Source organism: Stegostoma tigrinum, chromosome 2 (genome assembly GCF_030684315.1).
Source record: "Stegostoma tigrinum isolate sSteTig4 chromosome 2, sSteTig4.hap1, whole genome shotgun sequence".
Classification (NCBI taxonomy): Eukaryota; Metazoa; Chordata; class Chondrichthyes; order Orectolobiformes; family Stegostomatidae; genus Stegostoma; species Stegostoma tigrinum.
The window spans coordinates 148,660,825-148,681,490 of record NC_081355.1 but is presented as its reverse complement, the minus strand read 5'-3'; the positions used below and the strand labels follow the sequence as shown (position 1 = coordinate 148,681,490).

The window sequence follows — 20,666 nt, the reverse complement described above, 5'->3', positions numbered from 1 at the left end:
GCTACGTGGAGTCCACAAAAAGATCAGCCATGATCTGATTGAATGACAGAGCAGTGTCAATGGGCCAGATGGCCCACTCCTGCTCCTTATGTTCTTAATATGTACAGTTCTCTCTAGTGAGAGCACGGACAATGGTGACTTTATTCACTCACAAATCTATTAGCAAGTGCAAGTGAGCCACACTGCAATCATCTTAAACCGGTTTTAAATGTAACTTTTAGCTCACTTGTAATCAATCAGAGCTAACCTGCCAAAAGAAAGTAACCTGTTCTTCCTCTCACCTATCCCCTCCTCCCACCTCAAGCCACACTTTCATTTCCTTCCTACTAACCTCATCCCGCCCTCTTGACCTGTCTGTCCTCCCTGGACTGACCCATCCCCTCCCTACCTCCCCCCTACATTCACCTTTACTGGCTCCATCCCTGCCTCTTTAAATTGTCTGTCTCCTCTCCACCTATCTCCTCCTCTATCCATCTTCGATCCACCTCCCTCTCTCTCCCTATTTATTTCAGAACCCTCTCCGCATCCCCCTCTCTGATGAAGGGTCTAGGCCCGAAACGTCTGTTTTTGTGCTCCTGAGATGCTGCTTGGCCTGCTGTGTTCATCCAGCTCTACACCTTGTTATCTTGGATTCTCCAGCATCTGCAGTTCCTACTATATCTGACACCTTTTTCTCATACTGGATAAAATGATCCCTTTGAAATTTGGTACCTTGCATCTGTCCTGCTGAGTGCAGAATGAAAAGACACTACAGCGTGTCTCTTTTTCCTTCAGCAAGTTAGTAAGAAACATTACTGGGGAAATTGATGGCACTAAAAGCTGATCTATTCCTTTAACCTGATGGCCTACATCTTTGGGCCTTTTAAAGTCATGGTCTTCAGAGATAGTCGATGTATTAGTTTTTATCTTCCAGCATCTCTTAGAATCTAGAATAGTCCCTGTGGATAGTTCCAGATAGAACATTTAATCTTGTTAATAAAGAGAGATAGCAAACAGGGAACTTACAGCAGTTTGAAATCATTAAGAGGCAAAATATTCCACTTATTATTGGGGGCATGGGTAACAGGCACTTAGAAAATTAAAATGTATTTGGACAGTCAACACCGTTTTATGAATGGGAAATTACCTTTTTCAGGATGGGAGGAAGTGTACATAACTAGCAAGATAGATCAGGGAGAACCAGAGAATGTAGTATCTTTGGATTTTCAAAAAGCATTTGATAAGGTGATCCACAATACGCAATTACACACAGTTAGGCTTATGGGTTTGGAACTGAAACATTATCATAGATTGAGGATAGTGGGGGGAAAGCAGAGGGCAGGATTACAGAGGGTATTTTCTGGTTGAATAGCTATAAATAGTGGAAGAGGCAAGGACATAAAATGATAGACAGGGAATATATAAAGTTACCGCAGTCCTACCAGTCCTTAACTCTGCTCTCTCATTACAGGGAGACAAATGGTGGTGGTTTAGCCTGAGGGTAACCATGCCTCAGGCAAGGAGACAGTTTGAGAAGGAAAGATTATCACCAAAACCTCAACCAGTGCAGGAACTGAGCCCATGCTGCTGGTGTTCCTCCCTATTGCAAACCAGGCATCCAGTCAACTGAACTAACCAATATCTAAAAATGAATATACAGCGGGGCTATATTTACAGAGGGTGTATTTATAGAAGGCACAGGGTATAGATACACAAAGGATATATTCATACAGGGGAACATTATAGAGGTATACATATGCAGTGGGTATGTATACAGACAGCATGTTTATAGAAAGTGTATTTACAGAGGGTAGATTTAGGAAGGGTATAATGTTTAGAGGTATATATACAGAGGGTATATACACAGAGAGTAATATACAGTAGCTCTATTCGCAGAAGGTGTTAGTTCAATTGGTTGTACAGCTGTTTTGCGACAGTGTCGTGGGTTCAATTCCTGCACTGAGGCTACAACAACAAAACTCTCTATTGCAACCTCTCCTCTTGTCTCAGGCATGGCTATCCTTTGGACAAACCTCTTCCAGCTGTCTCTCCCTAATGAGAGTGCAGCTCAAATGGGATTAAGGTGACTTTCCCCATTATTATAGTGTCATAGTGTAATACAGCATGGAAACAGGCCCTTCAGCCCAAACTGGCCCTGCTGATCATAGTGCCCACGCGATTACTTCCAATTACCTGCATTTGGTCCATATCCCTCTAAACCCTTCCCACCCATGTGCCTATCCAAATGTTTTTAAATGTTGCTATTTTACCTGCCTCAACCACTTTCTCTGGAAAACCATTCCATATATGCACCACTCTCTGCATGAAGACGTTACCCCACAGGTCCTTTTAAATCTTTGCCCTCTCACCTTAAACCCATGCCCTCTAGTTTACAATTCCTCATCCCTGGGGAAAAGGCTATATGCATTCATCCTATCTATGCCCCTCATTATTTTATACACCCCGGTGACGTCAGCCCTCATTCTCCCAGGTTCCAAGGAGTAAAATCCTTTCCTGTCTAACCTCTCCCTCTAACTCAGACCTACTGTTCCTGGCAACATCCTTGTAAATCTTCTTTGCACACTTTCCAGTTTAACTGTCTTTCCTATAACAAGGTGAGCCAAACTGTACACAATATTCCAAGTGCAGCCTCACCAAAGACTTATACAACTGTAACATAACATCCTAACTCCTTTACTCAATGCCTCAACTGAAGGCAGCAGAAGGCCAGCATGCTAAATGCCTTCTTCACCACCCTGTCCATCTTTGACGCCACTTTCAACAAACAATGTACTTGTACTCTTAGGTCCCTCTGTTCCACAACACTCCTCAGGACCTTACCATTTACTGTATAAGGCCTACCTGGGTTTGACATTTCAAAGTGCAGCACCTCATACTTATCTATGTTGAATTGCATTTGCCAATCCCCAGTGCACTTCCCCATTGGATCAAGATCCCTCCGTAATTTTTGATAACCTTCTTTGCTATCAACAATGCTTACTAATTTTGTATTATCTGCAAACTTAATCATCATGCCTTGTACATTCGCATCCAGATCAATTACGTAAATAACAGATAACAAAGGTCCCAGCACCACCCTGTAGCACACCACTAGTCACAGGCCTCCAGTCTGAGAAACAACCTTCAGCCACCACCCTCTGCTTCCTACCATCGAGCCAATTTTGAATACAATTATTTAGCTCTGTCTGGATCCCATTTATAAGTAGGTGAGCATGACACAGTGAGAGTGTAAGAGGGGATGGTGAGCTAGGCAGTGAACAGGATGGTCAACAAAGGGTGATGGGGGCCGGTAAATTGGGGGTGGGTGGGGAGGTGAAAAGGACAATGAATAGGACAGCGAAGGGTGTTTGAACTGAGAGGGATAATGGTGAAAGGGGAAAGAGGGCTGTGAGCAGGAGGGTGCATGGGCAGTTAACTCGGATCCAAGGTAAATTGGACCAGAGTGAACACTTGAAAGTCAAACACTTGTTCTTATTTTTACAAATCTTAGTTTTATACGGTAACTAATAAATGAGTGGCAAAATCAATGACTGAACCATAGGATTACTTTGCAAAGGAAATGAAACACAAACTTGTAATGAACAGGAGTACGGTTGACACAAAGATAAGAGCAAAGCATGATGACAGGAAGTGAAATGAGCAGACAGGAAGTGCTTGCAGAATTGACATGGTGGTTGACAATGTCCTGGTATTTAGAGCATCACAAGGGCTGTAGGATTCGAGAATGCTGAGTATGTTGTTCAATCAGCCTGATAAACATACAAATGAGCTGTGATGTCGCCATCTGTGTGATGTGCAGTACAATTGATATCATCTCAACACTAAGGTGGGGTGGCTATCTATTTGAATGCCACACTGATATTTGAGTTTCTAATCTGCACCGCACTCCTACTTAGCTCAAAATAAGGGATGGAGTGTTATTGAGCAATCACCTCACCTGCTTTTACAGTTGATATTCAGAACAACAACAGCAACATTCTCCCAGACTGCTATCAACATTGGTCCCTCAGGAAGCACTCCCTCAATCACTTTAACATCCCAGTCCTGTTGCTGGAGTCACTGCACTTCAAAAAAACAAATTTGCCAATGATGAAACTTTTGTAGTCCCAATTTTCAAATCTGATTTCCAAATTGACCCCGATCTCATTCCCTCCCTATTTCTAAAACCACCTCCAGTTGTACGAGCCTCTAAGGTGAGCCCTCGCAATGTCATAACATTCAGGCCTATGGGTCAAGTGCAGGAAAATGCGACAAATGTGGGTACTAGTCTATTTTTGGCGGTACAGACTTGATGGGCCGAATGGCCACCTCTGTACTATATGATACTATAATCTCAGCACTTGACCAATTCTGATCCCTCACATACCCCATGATTTTCTTTGCCCAGTTCTTGTTACACCTGCCTAGGCCTGAACTCTGGAATTCCCTCTGTAAATCTCTCCAGCCTTCAGTATCTCTCTGTATTCTCCTTCCAACCTGCCTCTCATCTGTCTTAATATCTCCTCCTGTGGTTCGGAGTCAAAGATTGCGTTTTAGCTAACAGCCCTAGGAAGAGCCTTGGGACATGTGATGATGTTAATGGCGCTACATAAATACAGCTTCCCTTTGTTGGCATCTCTGTCCATGCAGCTATCATTTTATTTTTGTGTGGAGAAAGTTCGTATAAAAATAAAGTGAAACCATGCCTCATTGCAGGCTCCATTCAAACCTCCCTAAATGGCCAATAGAAGTAGGAATTAAATGTTCTAGATCATTCTAAGAATCCAATCTACCATAATACATTAATGATCTGGCGGAAGGTATAGGCGGTCTGATCAGCAAGTTTGCTGATGACACTAAGATTGGTGGAGTAGCAGATAGTGATGGGGACAGTTGGAGAATGCAGCAGAATATCGATAAATTGGAGAGTTGGGCAGAGAAATGGCAGATGGAGTTCAATCCAGGCAAATGCGAGGTGATGCATTTTGGAAGATCCAATTCAAGGGTGAACTACACGGTAAATGGAAAAGCCCTAGGGAAAATTGATGCACAGAGAGATCTGGGTGTTCAGGTCCATTGTTCCCTGAAGCTGGCAATGCAGGTGGATAGAATAGTCAAGAAGGCATACGGCATGCTTTCATTCATCGTACGGGCTATTGGGTACAAGAGTTGGCAGGTCATGTTATAGTTGTATAGGACTTTGGTTTGGCCACATTTGGAGTACTGTGTACAGTTCTGGTCGCCACATTACAGAAAGGATGTGGATGCTTTGGAGAGGGTACAGAGGTGGTTCATCAGGATGTTGCCTGGTATGGAAGGTGCTAGCTATGAAGAGAGGTTGAGTAGATTAGAATTTTTTTACAATAAAAAGACAGAGGTTGAGGAGGGACCTGATTGAGGTCTACAAAATCATGAGGGGTGTAGACAGGGTGGATAGCAAGATGTTTTTTCCCAGAGTACAGGACTCAGTTACTAGGGGTTCTAGTTACTAGTTCAAGGTGAGAGGAGGAAAGTTTAAGGGAGGTATGCGTGGAAAGTTCTTTACGCAGAGGGTGGTGGCTGCCTGGAACACGTTACAAGCGGAGGTGGTAGAGGCGGTCACGATAGTGTCATTTAAGATGTACCTAGACAGATACATCAATGGGCAGGGAGCAGAGGGATACAGATCCTTGGAAAATAGGCGACAGGTCTAGATAGAGGATCTGGATCGGCGCAGGCTTGGAGGGCCGAAGGGCCTGTTCCTGTGCTGTAATTTTCTCTGTTCTTTGTTCTTAATTCACAAACACCCAGCAAATGGTTTGATCGCTGCAACACAATGAATACAGTGAGGTGGTGGAGAAGGGGCTTTAGCTTCTCTGTGTTGCTATAATACTGTCACTGGGAGGCCACTGCATACTAGTGTGACCTTTGGCTCTGAGGTGACAGGTTGTAAATTCAAATCGTGTCACAGCCCCACACACACATTAGAGTTAAATTCAAGATTCTTGGCTGACAGACCAGTTGTGTTGTCTGTGTGGGAATATTCAGAGGTGGTACAGTGGAGATGGTTTGCCAAAACACTATTTGGACTTTTATATGCTGAGTGACAAAGAGAGATTAGGCAAATGATGACTCTGTTCCTAAGAATTTAGAACTTGATTGATTCTTTCAACATATTTGGAGTGAGCGATAGAGGGGGAAAAAGCCTGGTGTGAAGTACTTTTGCAATACAAGCTATATCGCAGGAATGACAAAGGGGTTCTGATGAAGGGTTTCAGCCCGAAACGCTTGACTTCCCTGCTCCTTGGATGCTGTCTGACCTGTTGCGCTTTTCCAGCTTCACATCTACTGAGTCTGGCTTCCAGCATCTGCAGCCCTTACTGTCTCCAAGTTGTAGGAGTGATATTCCAAATCGAAACTACACCCAAGTAGAAAGGTGGAACTCTCATCAGCAGGCAGCAATTGCTTTCAGTGTTAGTTTTGATTCTGAGATCGATAGATTCTTTGAGAACTAAAGGTTCAAAGGATTGTGGGTATAGGGAGGTATCTGGATTTAGATCGCAGCTCAGCCCTGATCTTATTGAGAGGCAGAACAAGCCTCAAGGGGATAGATGAGGGGCCTTTTCCTGTTCCTCATTGCAAGACGAATCGATGACGCTGGACAGTTCCCAAGCCCCACGTTTGAGTTTGATTAGGAGCTCCTCTGACTTGTAGATGGTACCACTGGACATTGCTCCATCTGCAGGGATCAGGTCAAAAGCGAATGGGCAAGACAGCCAGGGCCACTCCAAACTTCATAAATAATTCCACTCATTTCACTCTTCCTTCCAGATGACACGCTTGTGAGGTAGACATAATTTTAGGCAGTTAGGGGAAAATGGCCCTAAAGTGGACTTGAGGATTATCAGAATGAATCATGATCTCATTGAATGGTGGAGCAGGCTTAATGGGCTGAATGGCCTACTTCCACTCCTAGGTCTTACGCTTCAAGTCCCTTATCAAGATCTGACACAACTTCTTCGAGACTTAACTCCTGCTCCAATTGGTTCCAATATTCTTTGTTGCCACGGCGAGTTCATTTCAATCCCGCAGTTATCGGAAAAGCACACTGGGTCATGCAATTATCGCCAGTATCTAAAGATCTTCACTTTAATGATGGGGACAACTCCATGTGTCCATGTTTGTTTTTTGGAAAAGATCCTGCGGGGAGGTGATGGCCTAGCGGTATTATCGCTGTACAGTTAATCCAGAGGCCCAGATAATGTTCTGGAGGCCTGGGTTTGAATCCTGCCACAGTGGAATTTGAAGTCAATAAACATCTGGAATTAAGAGTCTAATAATGGCTATGAATCCATTGTCGATTGTCAGGAAAAATCTCGTCTGGCACATTAATGTCCTTTAGGCACAGGAAGTGTCATCCTTACCAGGTCTGGAGTCACATGTAGGTCTGGTCTGGCCTACATGTGACTCCAGACACACAACAATGTGGTTGACTCTTAACCACCCTCTGGGCAATTAGGGATGGGCAATAAATGTGCTGCCCTCATCCCATGAATGAATAAAACGTTGACCCAGGATGTATTTCCCTGTTTCGACATCTATTATTTAGCAAAGGGCTCATTTTCTCAGTACCAGGTACTATCTGACAACCTTCAACTTCAACCAACAAACACCTGCACCCACCCCCAACTACAACCTGCCCTCAATGACCCCTCCCCAACCACCGTCCCTACCATCACCAACCCCTCGCAAGTCTGCATCACACTGAGGAACATTCTGCTGATGGCTTTATAAAGAGAGCAACTGTTTCCATAGCACCAATGCTGCATTACCGAGACAACGTGTCCCTGATACTGCTCCTCCCCAGTCCATCTATTTCAAAGGCTATTCAGACAACAGAGAAACGTTATAGCATCTTTTTTAAGAGGAAAATTAAAACGGCCAGCTAGAATGATTTGGCAACTAAGATGTCAAACAAACCGACTTAGTTCCTGGGCCCCTATCCCCATACCACGAGTTTGTATTTTGATTTTCCGAGATATTTTCAGTCTGTACTACCCCTTGGCTTTTCATTGTGGCTTTCTGCTCCCCTGATCTGACAGGACTCCTCGCAGTTGGCACACACTATTTTCATTCACAAAATTCCTGAGCTTTTGTCTGTTTACTGTTCCTTATCTCATCTGGCTCACAAAGAAAGGTTTCCTCCAAGTTAAAATTATAATTCCAAAGAAGCGATTAGGTGGCACCAGCAAAATGGGAACATGATCAATGGGAGCTTGCACACGCCATTCAGCCCGTTGCACCTGTTCTCCCCAGTCTCCCCATTTATTTTGAGAGGACTTGACTATAAAAGCATGGATGTACTCCTGAGGCTTTATAAGGCTCTGGTCAGGCCACATTTGGAGAGTTGTGAGCAGTTTTGGGCCCAATATCTCAGGAAAGATGTACTGGCCCTCAAGCGGGTTCGGAGGAGGTTCACGAGAATGGTCCCAGGAACGGAAACCTTAACATATGAGGAATGTTTGAGGACTCTGGGACTGTACTCATTGGAGTTGAGAAGGATGAGAGGGGATCGAACTGAAACTTTCAGATTACTGAATGGCCTGGACAGAGAGGATTTTGGGAAGGTGCTTCCATAGGTAGGAGAGACTAGGACCCAAGGGCACAGCCTCAGAGTAAACGGAAGACTTTTTAGTCCAGAGATAAGGGGAAATCTCTTCAGCCAGAGAGAGATGAATCTATGGAATTCACTCGCACAGAAGGCTGTGGAGGCCAGGTCACTGAGTACATTTAAAACAGAGATAGACAGTTCTTGATTATCAAGGGGATCAAGGGTTATGGGGAGAAAGCAGGAGAATGGGGTTGAGGAACTTTTCAGCTATGATTGAATGGAAGAGCAGACTCGATGGGCCGAATGGCCTAATTTCCACTCCTATGTCTTATGGTCTCAATCAATGACATTGTGGCTAAGCTTCTCTCTCAAACTCCACTGGCCATACACTATCCATTAATTCCCTGAGTGCATCAAAATCTGTTGACCCTTCCTCTTGAACGTATTCAACTGAGCATCCCCAGAGCTCTGAGATAGAGAAAGCAGACTGACAATCCTTGGGTGCAGTTATTTCCCTTCAGCTCAACTTAAATGACCTGCCGCTTATTCAGCATTTGTTCTAGATACACCAATCAAGGGGGAGTCATTTTCTCAGCCTGCCGAACTCCTCAAAAACACTACCCATTTCAATTAGATTCCCTCTCATTCTTCTGGGCCTCAAGGAATATAGGTCTCTTCCACTCAATCGGAGGCTGAGGGGTGACCTTACAGAGGTTAATAAAATCATGAGGGCCATGGATAGGGTAAATAGACGAGGTCTTTTTTCCCAGGGTACAGGAGTCAAAATTTAGAGGGGCATAGATTTAAGGTGAGAGGGAAAAGATATAAAAGGGACCTGAGGGGCACCTTTTCACGCAGAGGGTGGTACGAGTATGGAACGAGCTGCCAGCGGAGTGGGTGGAGGCTGGTACAATTACAACATTTAAAAAGGCATCTGGATGGGTATATGAATAGGAAGGGTTTAGGGGGATATGGGCCAAATGTCGGCAAATGGGACAAGACTTATTAAGGACATCTGGTAGACATGGACAAGTTGGACTGAAATAAGATAACAAAGTGTGAAGCTGGATGAACATAGCAGGCCAAGCAGCATCTCAGGAGCTCCTGAGATGCTGCTTGGCCTGCTGTGTTCATCCAGCTTCACACTTTGTTTTCTTGGATTCTCCAGCATCTGCAGTTCCCATTATCTCTGATACAAGTTGGACTGAAAGGTCTGTTTCAGTGCTATACATCTCTATGACTCTCTGTCTCTAAACCCAGGAGCTAAGTTGTCTTGACCAGGGCCTTTTGTGGATGAGAATGTCCCTTTTTGGGAAGGACGCCAAGGCCTACAATAGAATTCCTGACGCTACGTATCATTTCAGGGAAACATCGTTACTCTTCTCAGTGGACTATTAGTCCCAAGCCCCAAGTTAATATGGTGGTGGCTTCCAATCCCGCCAGGGCAGACGGCGAAATGTGAATTCAATAAAATTTGAATTTTACAAGAATTTGGTTTAAAGCTTCCCATGTAGCAAATGCTGAATCAGTTAGCATGGACAATATTCCCCACTCCTGGGCTCTATCATTTCTATGGCTCAATGGTAACCGTGGTCAATTGTCATAAAAATCCAGTTCACTTGGGAGGAAATCTGCCATCCTTACCCAGTCTGGCCTACATGTGACTCCAGGCCCACAGCAATGTGGTTGACTTTTAGCTGCCCTCTGGGTGATTAGGGATGGATAATAAATGCTGGCCTACCCAGCAATGCCCTCATCCTGTGAATGAATACAAAAAAAAGCCTGCAGCTATGGGGGTTAACTCTTAACTGCTTTTGGAAATGGCCGCGGAAGCCAGTCAGTTCAAGAGATGTGCAATCAATGCCAGCTTTGCCAGAGATGCTTATGCTTCCCATAGAAGAATGATCTACAATGGCCCTTTATGATGAGTCCAAATGTAACCCCTCACCTTTCTAATCGATTCCTGCTCTCAATTCAAAAGAAACACATGTTAAGAGAAAGTAGGAACTGCAGATGCTGGAGAATCTGAGATAACAAGATGTAGAGCTGGATGAACACAGCAGGCCAGGCAGCTCCTGCTCCCATGATACTGCTTGGCCTGCTGTGTTCATCCAGCTCTACACCTTGTTATATCACATGTTAAGAGAAGCTGGTTCTTACATTGTCTTCTGCAATTGGCTTGTCAACAGTCACTTGAGGGAGGAGCAGCGTGGTTGGGGAGATGGGGGGCCCTCCTACCACAGACACCACACCATTCTGGTCGACGGCACTGTGCAGCTTCCTGCGCCCGCCACAGTGCCCGCCTGCCGCCAACACCGAGCGGTGGCTCCCATGACTCTGGTTGCTGTTGGTCCTGTACAGCTGGGGGAGGCACAAGGAGCCCCTGATGCTCTCGGTGTCATCAAAGACACTGCCCTCGTCGTCCGAGAAGATGTTCTCCATGGCGGCATCGGCAGAATGAGTCCGGAATCGGAAAATGCTGCTCCGCCTGAGCGGGTGGCGGTTCGACAGGATGGGCGTCATGAGAGGCTGTGGAGAGAAGTCAGGAGGTTAAAGAGTCCGCGAATGCATAGCAACACGCTTGACACATAAATAAGGATTGTTAGTTATACAGGATGTATGTGGGAACATTGGAATAAGAGGTTCACTCGACTATTCGGTCCCTCCAGCCTGCTCTGCCAGCCCATAAAATCATTCTGATCTGAGCATGGCCGCAACTGCCCTTTTATGCCTGCCCCATTCCACCTCCCTTTTCTCACACCGCCCTTTAAGAGACGTGTTTGGTACTGTTTCTCTGAAACTGGAGTCACAGGGTTTGGTACGCTTGCCTTTATTGATCAGTGTGTTGACTGTAGGAGCTGGGAGATCATGTTGCAGCTGTACAGGACATTGGTTAGGCCACTCTTGGAGTAATCTGATCGATTCTGATCTCCCTGGTTCAGGAAAGATGTTGCTCAACTTGAAAGGGTTCAGAAAAGATTTGCAAGGATGTTGGCAGGGTCGGAGGGTTTGAGCCAAAGGGACAATCAAAAACATGTCTATCTCTGTCATAAATGTACTCAATGACCTGGCCTCCATAACCTTCTGCGGCAATGAATTCCACAAATTCACCACCCTCTGGCTGAAGAAGTTACTCCTCATAAAGCTCTGGTCAGACAGCATTTGGAAGACTGTCAGCAGTTTTGGGCCAGTTATCTATAGAAGGACACGCTGACATTGGAAGGGGTCCAGAAGAGGTTTACAAGAATGATCGCAGGAATGAAGGGCTCATCATACCAGGAGTGGTTGAGGGCTCAGGGTCTGTACCCAAAGGAGTTTAGAAGGATGGAGGGGAATCTGAGTGAAACTCACAGAATACTGAGAGACCTGGATAGAGTGTATGTGGAGGAGATATTATGACTGATAGGAGAGACTAGGACCTGAGGGCACAGCCTCAGAGTGAAGGGAAGGCCCTTTAGAACTGAGATGAAGAGGAATTTCTTCAGCCAGAGGGTGGCAAATCTGTGGAACATATTGCCGCAGAGGGGCATGGAGGCCAAGTCATTGAGTGTATTTAAGACAGAGATAGATTGGTTCTTGATTAGTGAGAGGGTTGAAAGTTACAGGGCAAAGGCAGGAGGATGGAGTTGAGAAACATATCAGCCATGTTTGAATAGCAGAGCAGATTTGAGTGGCCAAATAGCCTAATCCTGCTCCTTTGTGTCATAGTCTTTATAGCTCACAAGGAATAATGTCAAAGAAGAATAGGGATAGAACTCCAAAGAAATTGAAGTGGACAGGCAATGTTACCTTCCGTGGTAAGCCTTCTTCTGATGCTGACCTCAGTTCGTTTTCCTCATCTATTCCCTCATGAAGTTTCCCGAGTTCTTTGTCATTCCGAGGCCTCATGCTTCGAAATCTTGAACTTAAATGCGATCTCTCAGAGGAACTTCTCGACAATGTCTCATTCCCCAGTCTGCTCAACTGCTGTGGAAATGCCAAGAAATCATTTGTTACGAAGATGTGTCATCTGAGATATTATTTATAATTTTATTGGCTAGACACATGTACATCAAAAGAACACTTTCTAAGAGGCAGGTCACATGTCCCTATTTTTGGTTGTAAAATGCATTAGTTTTGAACACAAACAGTTGGAAAGAGTTTTCTATAGGGGCCCCGGCCTTCGCCCAATTTCACCTGATCTGTAAGATTTTTGTAATCAAAGTTTGTGTGTTGAAAACCCACTGGAAGATCTCATCACCACAAGTGGAAGGTGCTGAAAGGAACAGTCTCAATTTATACCACTATTCGTAGAGCAAGAGAATTCAACCAGCCATAACTGATCCAGGAATAAACCCCAGAGCCAACAACTCTTTCTTATTTTAGGCTTGGAGGTGTGCGTGTGTGTGTCTGTGTCTGTGTGTGTGTGCGCGCATGTATGTGTTTTGACACTGAACTTTATGAAAAGATCTCATTCCTTTTAAATACAAACTGTTGTGGTCATTGGAAGAGTGGGACAAGGATAGAAATCAGTCTTCCCCTCCCAACTGGGTTATCACATATTTCTGAAAGGCCATGTTCTATCTAGTGGCAATGATGTCTTTGTTGAGGAATAGTTGTACACCTCCATAAAGCACCACAGAAGAAATGCTAAAGTCTGGAACAACTCAAATTAACATCTTCTTACACTGAAATACATTGACTATATGTTTTTATCTTCCAGCTCAACACTCCTTTGCTAACTCACTACTCCAGGGTGAAGTAGGCCACAAAATACATTTATGGAGGAGATACATAGATTTTTAATTTGTAATGGATGGGAGGATTATGAAGAGCAGCGGGAGATTTGTGTTAAGGCCATGATGGTATTAGATGGCAGAGTGAGCTTGAGGGCCTGAATTGGCCACACCTGCTTCTAGTTTGCAAGTTCCTACGTAGTTGCATTGACTTGGCTCAACCAGTAGAGATCTGATGTTTCTAAATCTGAACAATGTGGGGTTGAGTCAGCAATGGGGTATAATCTAGGTTAACACAATGAGGCAGTGTTCAGTTGGCATACTGTCCTTCTGAATAAAACCTGGGCGTATCTCCTTGGTGACCTGTTATTGATTGCGACACTATGCATGCTTTGGCCTGCTTTGGAGCCATGTTGGAAAACACAGTGGCCATTTTACCCAATTAAATGTCTCATGAAAAAAAAGAGCACAGCAAGATCCAAATTCTATTCCTCGATCTCAAAGCAAAAGACTGTCTCTTTTGCAGCTGGTTTCTAAACCTGGCCGTGAGGACCTTGAGATGAGATAATAGGAACTGCAGATGCTGGAGAATCTGAGATAACAAAGTGTGGAGCTGGATGAACACAACAGGCCAAGCAGCATCCTAGGAGCACATATGCCCAGTGATCATTGGGTAGACAGCATTTCTGCAGCTAATAGGTCACCAGGCAATCTGGGACAAAGTCAAATAAGTTAAATCCAAGCCTTGGGCCCAGCTCTGATACCAGTTCCTGTCTTCCTGTTTCCCTGCTTTAGGGTCTGAGGTCACCTTCATCGCTCCGGCCCTTGACTTCCCACCAACACTTGGAAGGAGTGAGCTGCTGGGCATGATGTACCACATCGAGATATCCTTATCGCATAGAGTTGTGACCACGCACACTGCTGAGATCCTTTCAGAAATCTGGAAGGTTCCAGCAGACCCACCCCCATAACCCAATCGTCGGTGACCTAATAGGGTGCAATTAAAAATTCTCATCTTTGTCACCCCATCATTCCCAGCCCTGCCCTGCTCCTCCAGTCCTACAAAACTCCTAGATCTCTGCATTCCTCCACTCCAACCCTAATTTCCTGCAGATCCACCTTTGCAACCGCTTCATCTTTGCTCACCCTCCCCAGCTCATAATCTTTGGCATTCCCTCCCTCAAGCCTTCATCTATCTCCCCACAACCCCCACCCTGCCCCGACCCCCGCACCCCTCTCTCTCTTCCGCTGAAGAATCTAAATCTTTGGCCATGTTTTCAGCCAAGTATGTTCCGAGCTGTGGTTTGATGTTGAATTCTGCTGGATAATGCTCCCACCCGTTTGATACTGGCCCTATCCAAATGCACAATCTGACTACCTGTTCTGCCTGTTCCTGCTGCTTCCGGAGCTGTTCCATCATCTGCTGGAATTCTTTCTCTTTCTGGGCTTTCTCTGCAATGGTGGCCTGGTTTTGCTCATCGTAGGCCATGGCGACGACAGCCAGAATCAGGTTAATGAGATAGAAGGACCCAAGGAAGATGACAAAGACGAAGAACAGCATGTACGCCTTCCCAGCGGATCGCAGAATCTATGATTCCAAAGCAGAAAAGAAAGATAAATGAAATGTGGTGAGACTGCATTCCGGCTTTTATTTTGAAGAGAGATTTGAAGGCAGGGCACTGGGCAGATCCACGAGAGTAAACAGCTTGTGTACGCCTTAGAGGTTATTTTAAAAGCTGGAACAATAGAAGCAGCCTGAATGAGTGGGGTCAAGCTCCGACTGAACCAGGATTTTTAGTTTCCAGCAGTTGCTTTTGGGGTCTCAGCAGGGTTGGAAGCTGCAGTAAATCTCTCCTGGCTCCTGCTCTCTGTCAGAACATTTTGTCAATGTTTCTTTCACTCCTGGGCTGCAGGAGTCAGATAATCTGTTTTCTGAATTTGCCTTTTGCCAATGTTATGCTTACAGGATGTTACTGCATTGGAATAGTAAATTAGCAATCATTACTGTATCTATTATTCTGTTCAGTTTCCCAACAATTAGACAAATGGAGTCCTATAACACAGAGACAGGCCCTTTGGCCCAAACTGGTCCATGCTACCCAAAATGTCCATCCGCACTAAGCACGTTTCCTTGCTCTTGGCCCATATCTTTCTAAACCTTCACTATCCATGTATTAGTTTCTTTTTTCATTATTCATTCAGGGTATAAGGATGTCGCTGGCCCAGGCCAGCATTTTTTGTCCATCCCTAATTGCCTAACTGCCTGTGGTGGTCATGGAGTCAGATACATTAGAGGCATTTGAGCATGTGGAGGATAGTAAAATGTAGGGTATGAAGGGTAGATTGATCTTAGTAGGATAGTCGATTGGCACAACATTGTGGGCTGAAGGGCCTGTACTGTGTTCTATGTTCTATGTTAAATCGGATAGTTTGACCTATCGAATTACATCTGGAATGCAACACCTTATAATTTACTTTCAAAATAAGAAAAGGTCTAGACTATCTCCTAACTATATTGAGACGGTGTCGTCTGGTCCATAACAGGCGAATAGAGAGGGTCATGGGAGTGAGACAAGCCAGCGTTGGTCAATCGGGATGCTTTCTGTGTGGGTTGGCCTCAGTGCCACTAACCTGGTGGTAAAGATTCTCCCAGAAGTCCTGGGTCATCAGGCGAAAGAGAGAGAGAAAGGCCCAGCCGAAGTTATCAAAACTGGTGTAGTCATAATCCGGGTTCCTGCCAGCTTTCAAACATGTGTAACCCACAGGGCACTTCCTGTGAAAAGCAAGAAGACACCCACGAACAAATTACACTCAGCACAAATAAATTTCCAACGACTCCAAACAGAAAAAAAAACAAATATTCACAAAGATTAAAGGAGAGAGATCAGGAAAAGAGTGGATTCCAGTCCCATAGCAGAGATATGTTTGACTGAAATGGTTCTGGACCAAGCTGTGATGTTACTGTCAGCTCCATAGACACACGTTGATGGTCTGCTAATGGACCTTCCACCTCCTCGGGCCTGCTGCTCCATTGCCTTGCCATCGCGTAACACAAGGTACTAAGAAATCCGGCCTCAAATTATGTTGAGTCAAAAGTCCCACACAAGGACATTATTTTTGACAGGGAAGACATGGTCAAAGTCAACTGGCCTTACTTTGAGCAGATCCATATTAACAAAAGCACAAGTGGGGGCGGGGCATTAATCAAAATGGAGGATCGTGCTCACGCTGCAGCGTTTTGGTGAAGACCTATGCTATCTGGAGGAACAGCAACACGAGTTCTGCTCTCCGCAAGGCTAATCCATGTTCCATTATTCACAAATATCGTTAACACTTGTTTTGCACCTTAATCCCTCCTTTACCACCATTAGCACCCCAGTTGCCTTTTGCTGTGGGCAGCCTCGCCTCACCATCTGTTCCACTCACTCCTCCTCCCCCTTTGTCAACGAGATAAAAACACCTTTTGCCAGACCTGACAGTCCTGAAGAACAGCCATACTGGACTCAAAACATTAAATTTGTTACTCTCTCCACGGAAGTTGCTGGGTTTCTCTAGCAGTTTCTAAAAAATATTCTAGATCATTGTAGCCACTATCTCCGTTATCTAAACATGCAAATTAGGAGGGGCTGTGGCCCCTCAGTCCCTCAAATGTGTTCTATCTTACAATAACATCATGGTGGCCAGGTGACTCCACACTTCTGCCTACTCATGATAACCTTTCACTCCCTTGCTTACTGAGAATCTCTTGACCTTTGTGTTAAAAATAGTCATCGATTCTGCTTCCACTGTATTATCAGGAGGAAAATTCCATGTCACACATAACCCACCATGAGAAATTAAATTCTTCTCATCTCCTTATGCTTCGACAGGGGCCCATACATTCTAAAATCACCCACAAGAGGAAACATCATTTTCTACATGCACCACCTCCTGTGGTCCCTCAGGTTCTGATATGTTTCAGTCAAGGGTCTACATGAAACAATGCAGAGGAGAGATTCCACGTTGCTGCCTGGGCTAGAGTGAGTCAGCTGTGGAGACAGACGAGATAGGCATGGAGATGTTTTCATCAGTGCAGGAGGAGGAACTGACTGAGGTGTACTAAATTGCGAGGGGCATAGGTCAGAAAGATAGGGAGAACATATTCCCTCTTGGTCCAGGGATCGATAACCAGTCGGCATAATTTTAAAATAAGGAGCAGAAAGTTTAGAGGGGATCTGGGGAAAACTTCCTTCTCCCAGACAGTAGTGAGTACCACATCCCACTGCCTAAAAAGGATGGTAGAGGCAGGAACCATCAAGACATTTAACGGCTATTTAGATGAATGAAATAACTCCAAAGAGGCCCATCACCAAGTCCCCCTTGATTTACTCATGGAGAGTCCTTGACACTGACCCAGTTCCCTCAGAGCCAGCTCTCAGAGTAAACAGAACCTCTGACACTCCTGTTTCTATCTGTCAGCCAGGGCTCTCTGATTGGGCCGGTTAATAGCCTCATATTCTTTGAGGTCCAGCTGGCTGGCCTTGTTACAACCACGAGTATGAGCACTACAAACAACAAACAAATTGTTGGAAAAAGCTCAGCAGGTGTGGCAGCATCAGTGGAGAGAAATACGAGTTAACATTTCGGGTCCAATAACCCTTCTTCATGACCCAGAATCTGAAATGACAGAGCATACAAGGTTAGGGCCAAGTGCTGGAAAAAGTGATTAGAATAAAATGACGCTTGATGACCAATGTGGACACAAGGAGCCAAAGCGTCTCTTTCTGTGCTGTCAAAACCTTATGACTATGACTGTCAGTTATCTCTTAGTCTTCTGTAGTCCAAAGAATACAGGCGTAGTCTGTCTGACCTTTCCTCAGAAGATAACACATTCATTCCAAGTATTTGTCCAGCAAATTTTCTTCAACATTAACACCCATATGCCTGCACTATTATAGAAAAGAAGGCTCCAATGAAAGAAGGGAAATGGAAGTATTTTAGTTGCATCACAGTGTAGTGATGGGTTACTATTATGAAGTTTATTTTCTCACTGAGTTGCTATCACAGCACTACTTTGGCTCCATGTATTGCTCATCTCCAGTCCCCTCCTTCAACCCTGACTCATTTCTGTGAAATTGTTATGGGATTCACTCCATCCTTTGCACATATCATGTGGCGAGCAATCGTGATCTTCACCGCCATAAGAGATGACATCACAATTGGTGGTATAATCAACAGTGAAAAAGGTTATCTAAGAGTACAACAGGATCTTGGTCAAGTGGGCCTGTGGGTCAAAGATTGGCAGATGTGGTTTAATTTAAACAAATCTGTGGTGTTCCAGCTTGATAAAACAAACCAGGGCAGGAATTACAAAGTTAATGGTAGGTCTCTGGGTGGTCTTGTCTAACAGAGAGACCTAGGGGTACAGGCACATGGTTCCTTGAAGGTGGAGTTGCAGGTAGACAGGGTGATGAAGAAGGCATTTGGCACACATACCTTCATTGGTCATAGCACCAAGTACTGGAACTGACATATCATGTTATGGCTGTACAGGAGGCTACATTTGGAGCACTGCTTATAATTCTGATCACCCTGCTCTAGGAAGGATCGTATTTAACTAGAAAGGGTGTGAAAAAATTTCCAAGGATATTACTGAGACTCAGTGAGCTTATTCCACCTCCTGTTTCCTGAAATCTTACATTACATCCTCCATCATGATGAGCTGTCTGCGCAGGGATATAGAGCAGGCCAAACCTAATACTCAGAGGGTAACATCATGGGCACAGTTAGGGATGAGGAATGATCTCATTCATGTGATTTGAGAAAGGGATATGTTGGGTCATGTTTCATGGTCAGTATGTTAATGTTACTCTAAGAGATGTACGCACATCATCATCCCTGTGTCTTAGCATAATGACCAGAGGATACAAAGACCTCATACTCCTTCTTACCTCAGATCAGTCCGAAGATGTACTGCATAGGTGGATCAGCATGCTAAATTGTCCACAGCACCCAGGGATGTGTAGGGTAGGTTAATTAGCCATAGGAAATGCAGGGTTACCAGGATAAGGTGGTGGGGGGTTGGATGAAGGCCTGGGTGGGATGCACTTAGGAGAGATGGTGTGGACTCAATGGGCCAAATGGCCTCTATCTGCATTTTAGGAATCTATGATCACTTGTAACATGTCACTTTTGCTAAGAGCATGTAACTGTTGTAACCTCATAACGCAATATTAACCCAGACGCTTAATTGGTTTGAGGAATGTAATGTTTGCATTTAATGGGTAGTGACAATGAATGTCTTTTTGGAATTTTCAATACCGTGATTTCCATTCCAGCTTCTTATGTTATGAGAGATGCCGTGAGCAACGCTGCCTCAGGTAAATACACCTTACTGGAGGTAAATCCATATCAGGATAGAACAGAGGCAGAGAAAGCAAGTCATTCAGTGGGAAAACCCAGGACATAAAGGCACAAGATTTGAACCAGACTGTTCAAGGAGGAAAGATGCTGCTTGGCCTGCTGTGTTCATCCAGCTACACACTTTGTTATCGTGAATTCTCCAGCATCTGCAGTTCCCATTATCTTTGTTCATGGAGGAAGTACTTTTTTTCACAGAGAAGGTGCTGAAAGTCTCATTGCCACTGGATCCTGGAGCTTCTAGGCTGAGAGTCATAATTTGTTTATTGCTATCAATTGCAGTTGGAGCCCAGGTCAAGGGAGTTGAAGGCTCTCATTGAGCAGCTATGAGATCGGTGGAGCAGGCTTACAATTACCAACACAAAGCAGTCTTTAAAAAAAAGATGTTAACTGACTCAGCTCATTAAAAAGCAGCAAAGTATTATCACAGGAATCAAAGCTCAAGTAACTAAAAATCCTTTCCGACACAAAAAAAGGCGAACTGAGATGGCCACGATAAGAATCTGTTTATTTTTCTCCATAGCGCAGACAGCTTAAGTAGCCCATAATCATTGCATGGATGAAGGAAGCTGTCATCGCCATGGCAACTCCAGCTAAGGCGGCTGCAGCTTGTGAAAATTACTACATGTGAGGTCTGCCCACCCTTTTCCCCAGTCGGATAAAACATTTATGAGGAGAAACCAACACCGTTTCCCACAAACAGAGGCGGGGACAGCTGCAGAAATACTTCATAAATGGCGAAGAGGTAGCAAACCACAATCTGTAGGCCTCAGTCCCTACTCCAAACAACACCACATCAACCAATGGCCAATTAATGATCTCACACATTAGATGCCTCAATCAATCTGATCAGCTCGGGTACTGTGCAGTGCACACTGCTGTCAATTTGTTTTTTATTCGTTCATGGGATATGGGCATGCTGGCTGGGCCATCATTTATTGCCCATTCCTCTAGTTGCCCTTGAGGAGGTGGTAGTGAGCTGC

The 20,666-nt window shown here is 44.7% G+C and overlaps 1 protein-coding gene across 8 annotated transcripts in view; it reads right to left on the bottom strand.

The window, feature by feature from the left end:
- scn5lab (sodium channel, voltage gated, type V-like, alpha b) overlaps positions 1-20,666 on the bottom strand; it is a 432,064-nt gene that overhangs the window by 248,235 nt on the left and 163,163 nt on the right. For all 8 annotated transcript variants that reach the window (XM_059640055.1, XM_059640086.1, XM_059640082.1 and 5 more), the window contains 4 exons: positions 15,916-16,057; positions 14,663-14,872; positions 12,359-12,535; positions 10,730-11,098 (listed from right to left, as the gene is read on the bottom strand). In XM_059640055.1, the coding sequence (XP_059496038.1) occupies positions 10,730-11,098; positions 12,359-12,535; positions 14,663-14,872; positions 15,916-16,057 (898 nt within the window). The remainder of the gene's footprint in view (positions 1-10,729; positions 11,099-12,358; positions 12,536-14,662; positions 14,873-15,915; positions 16,058-20,666) is intronic.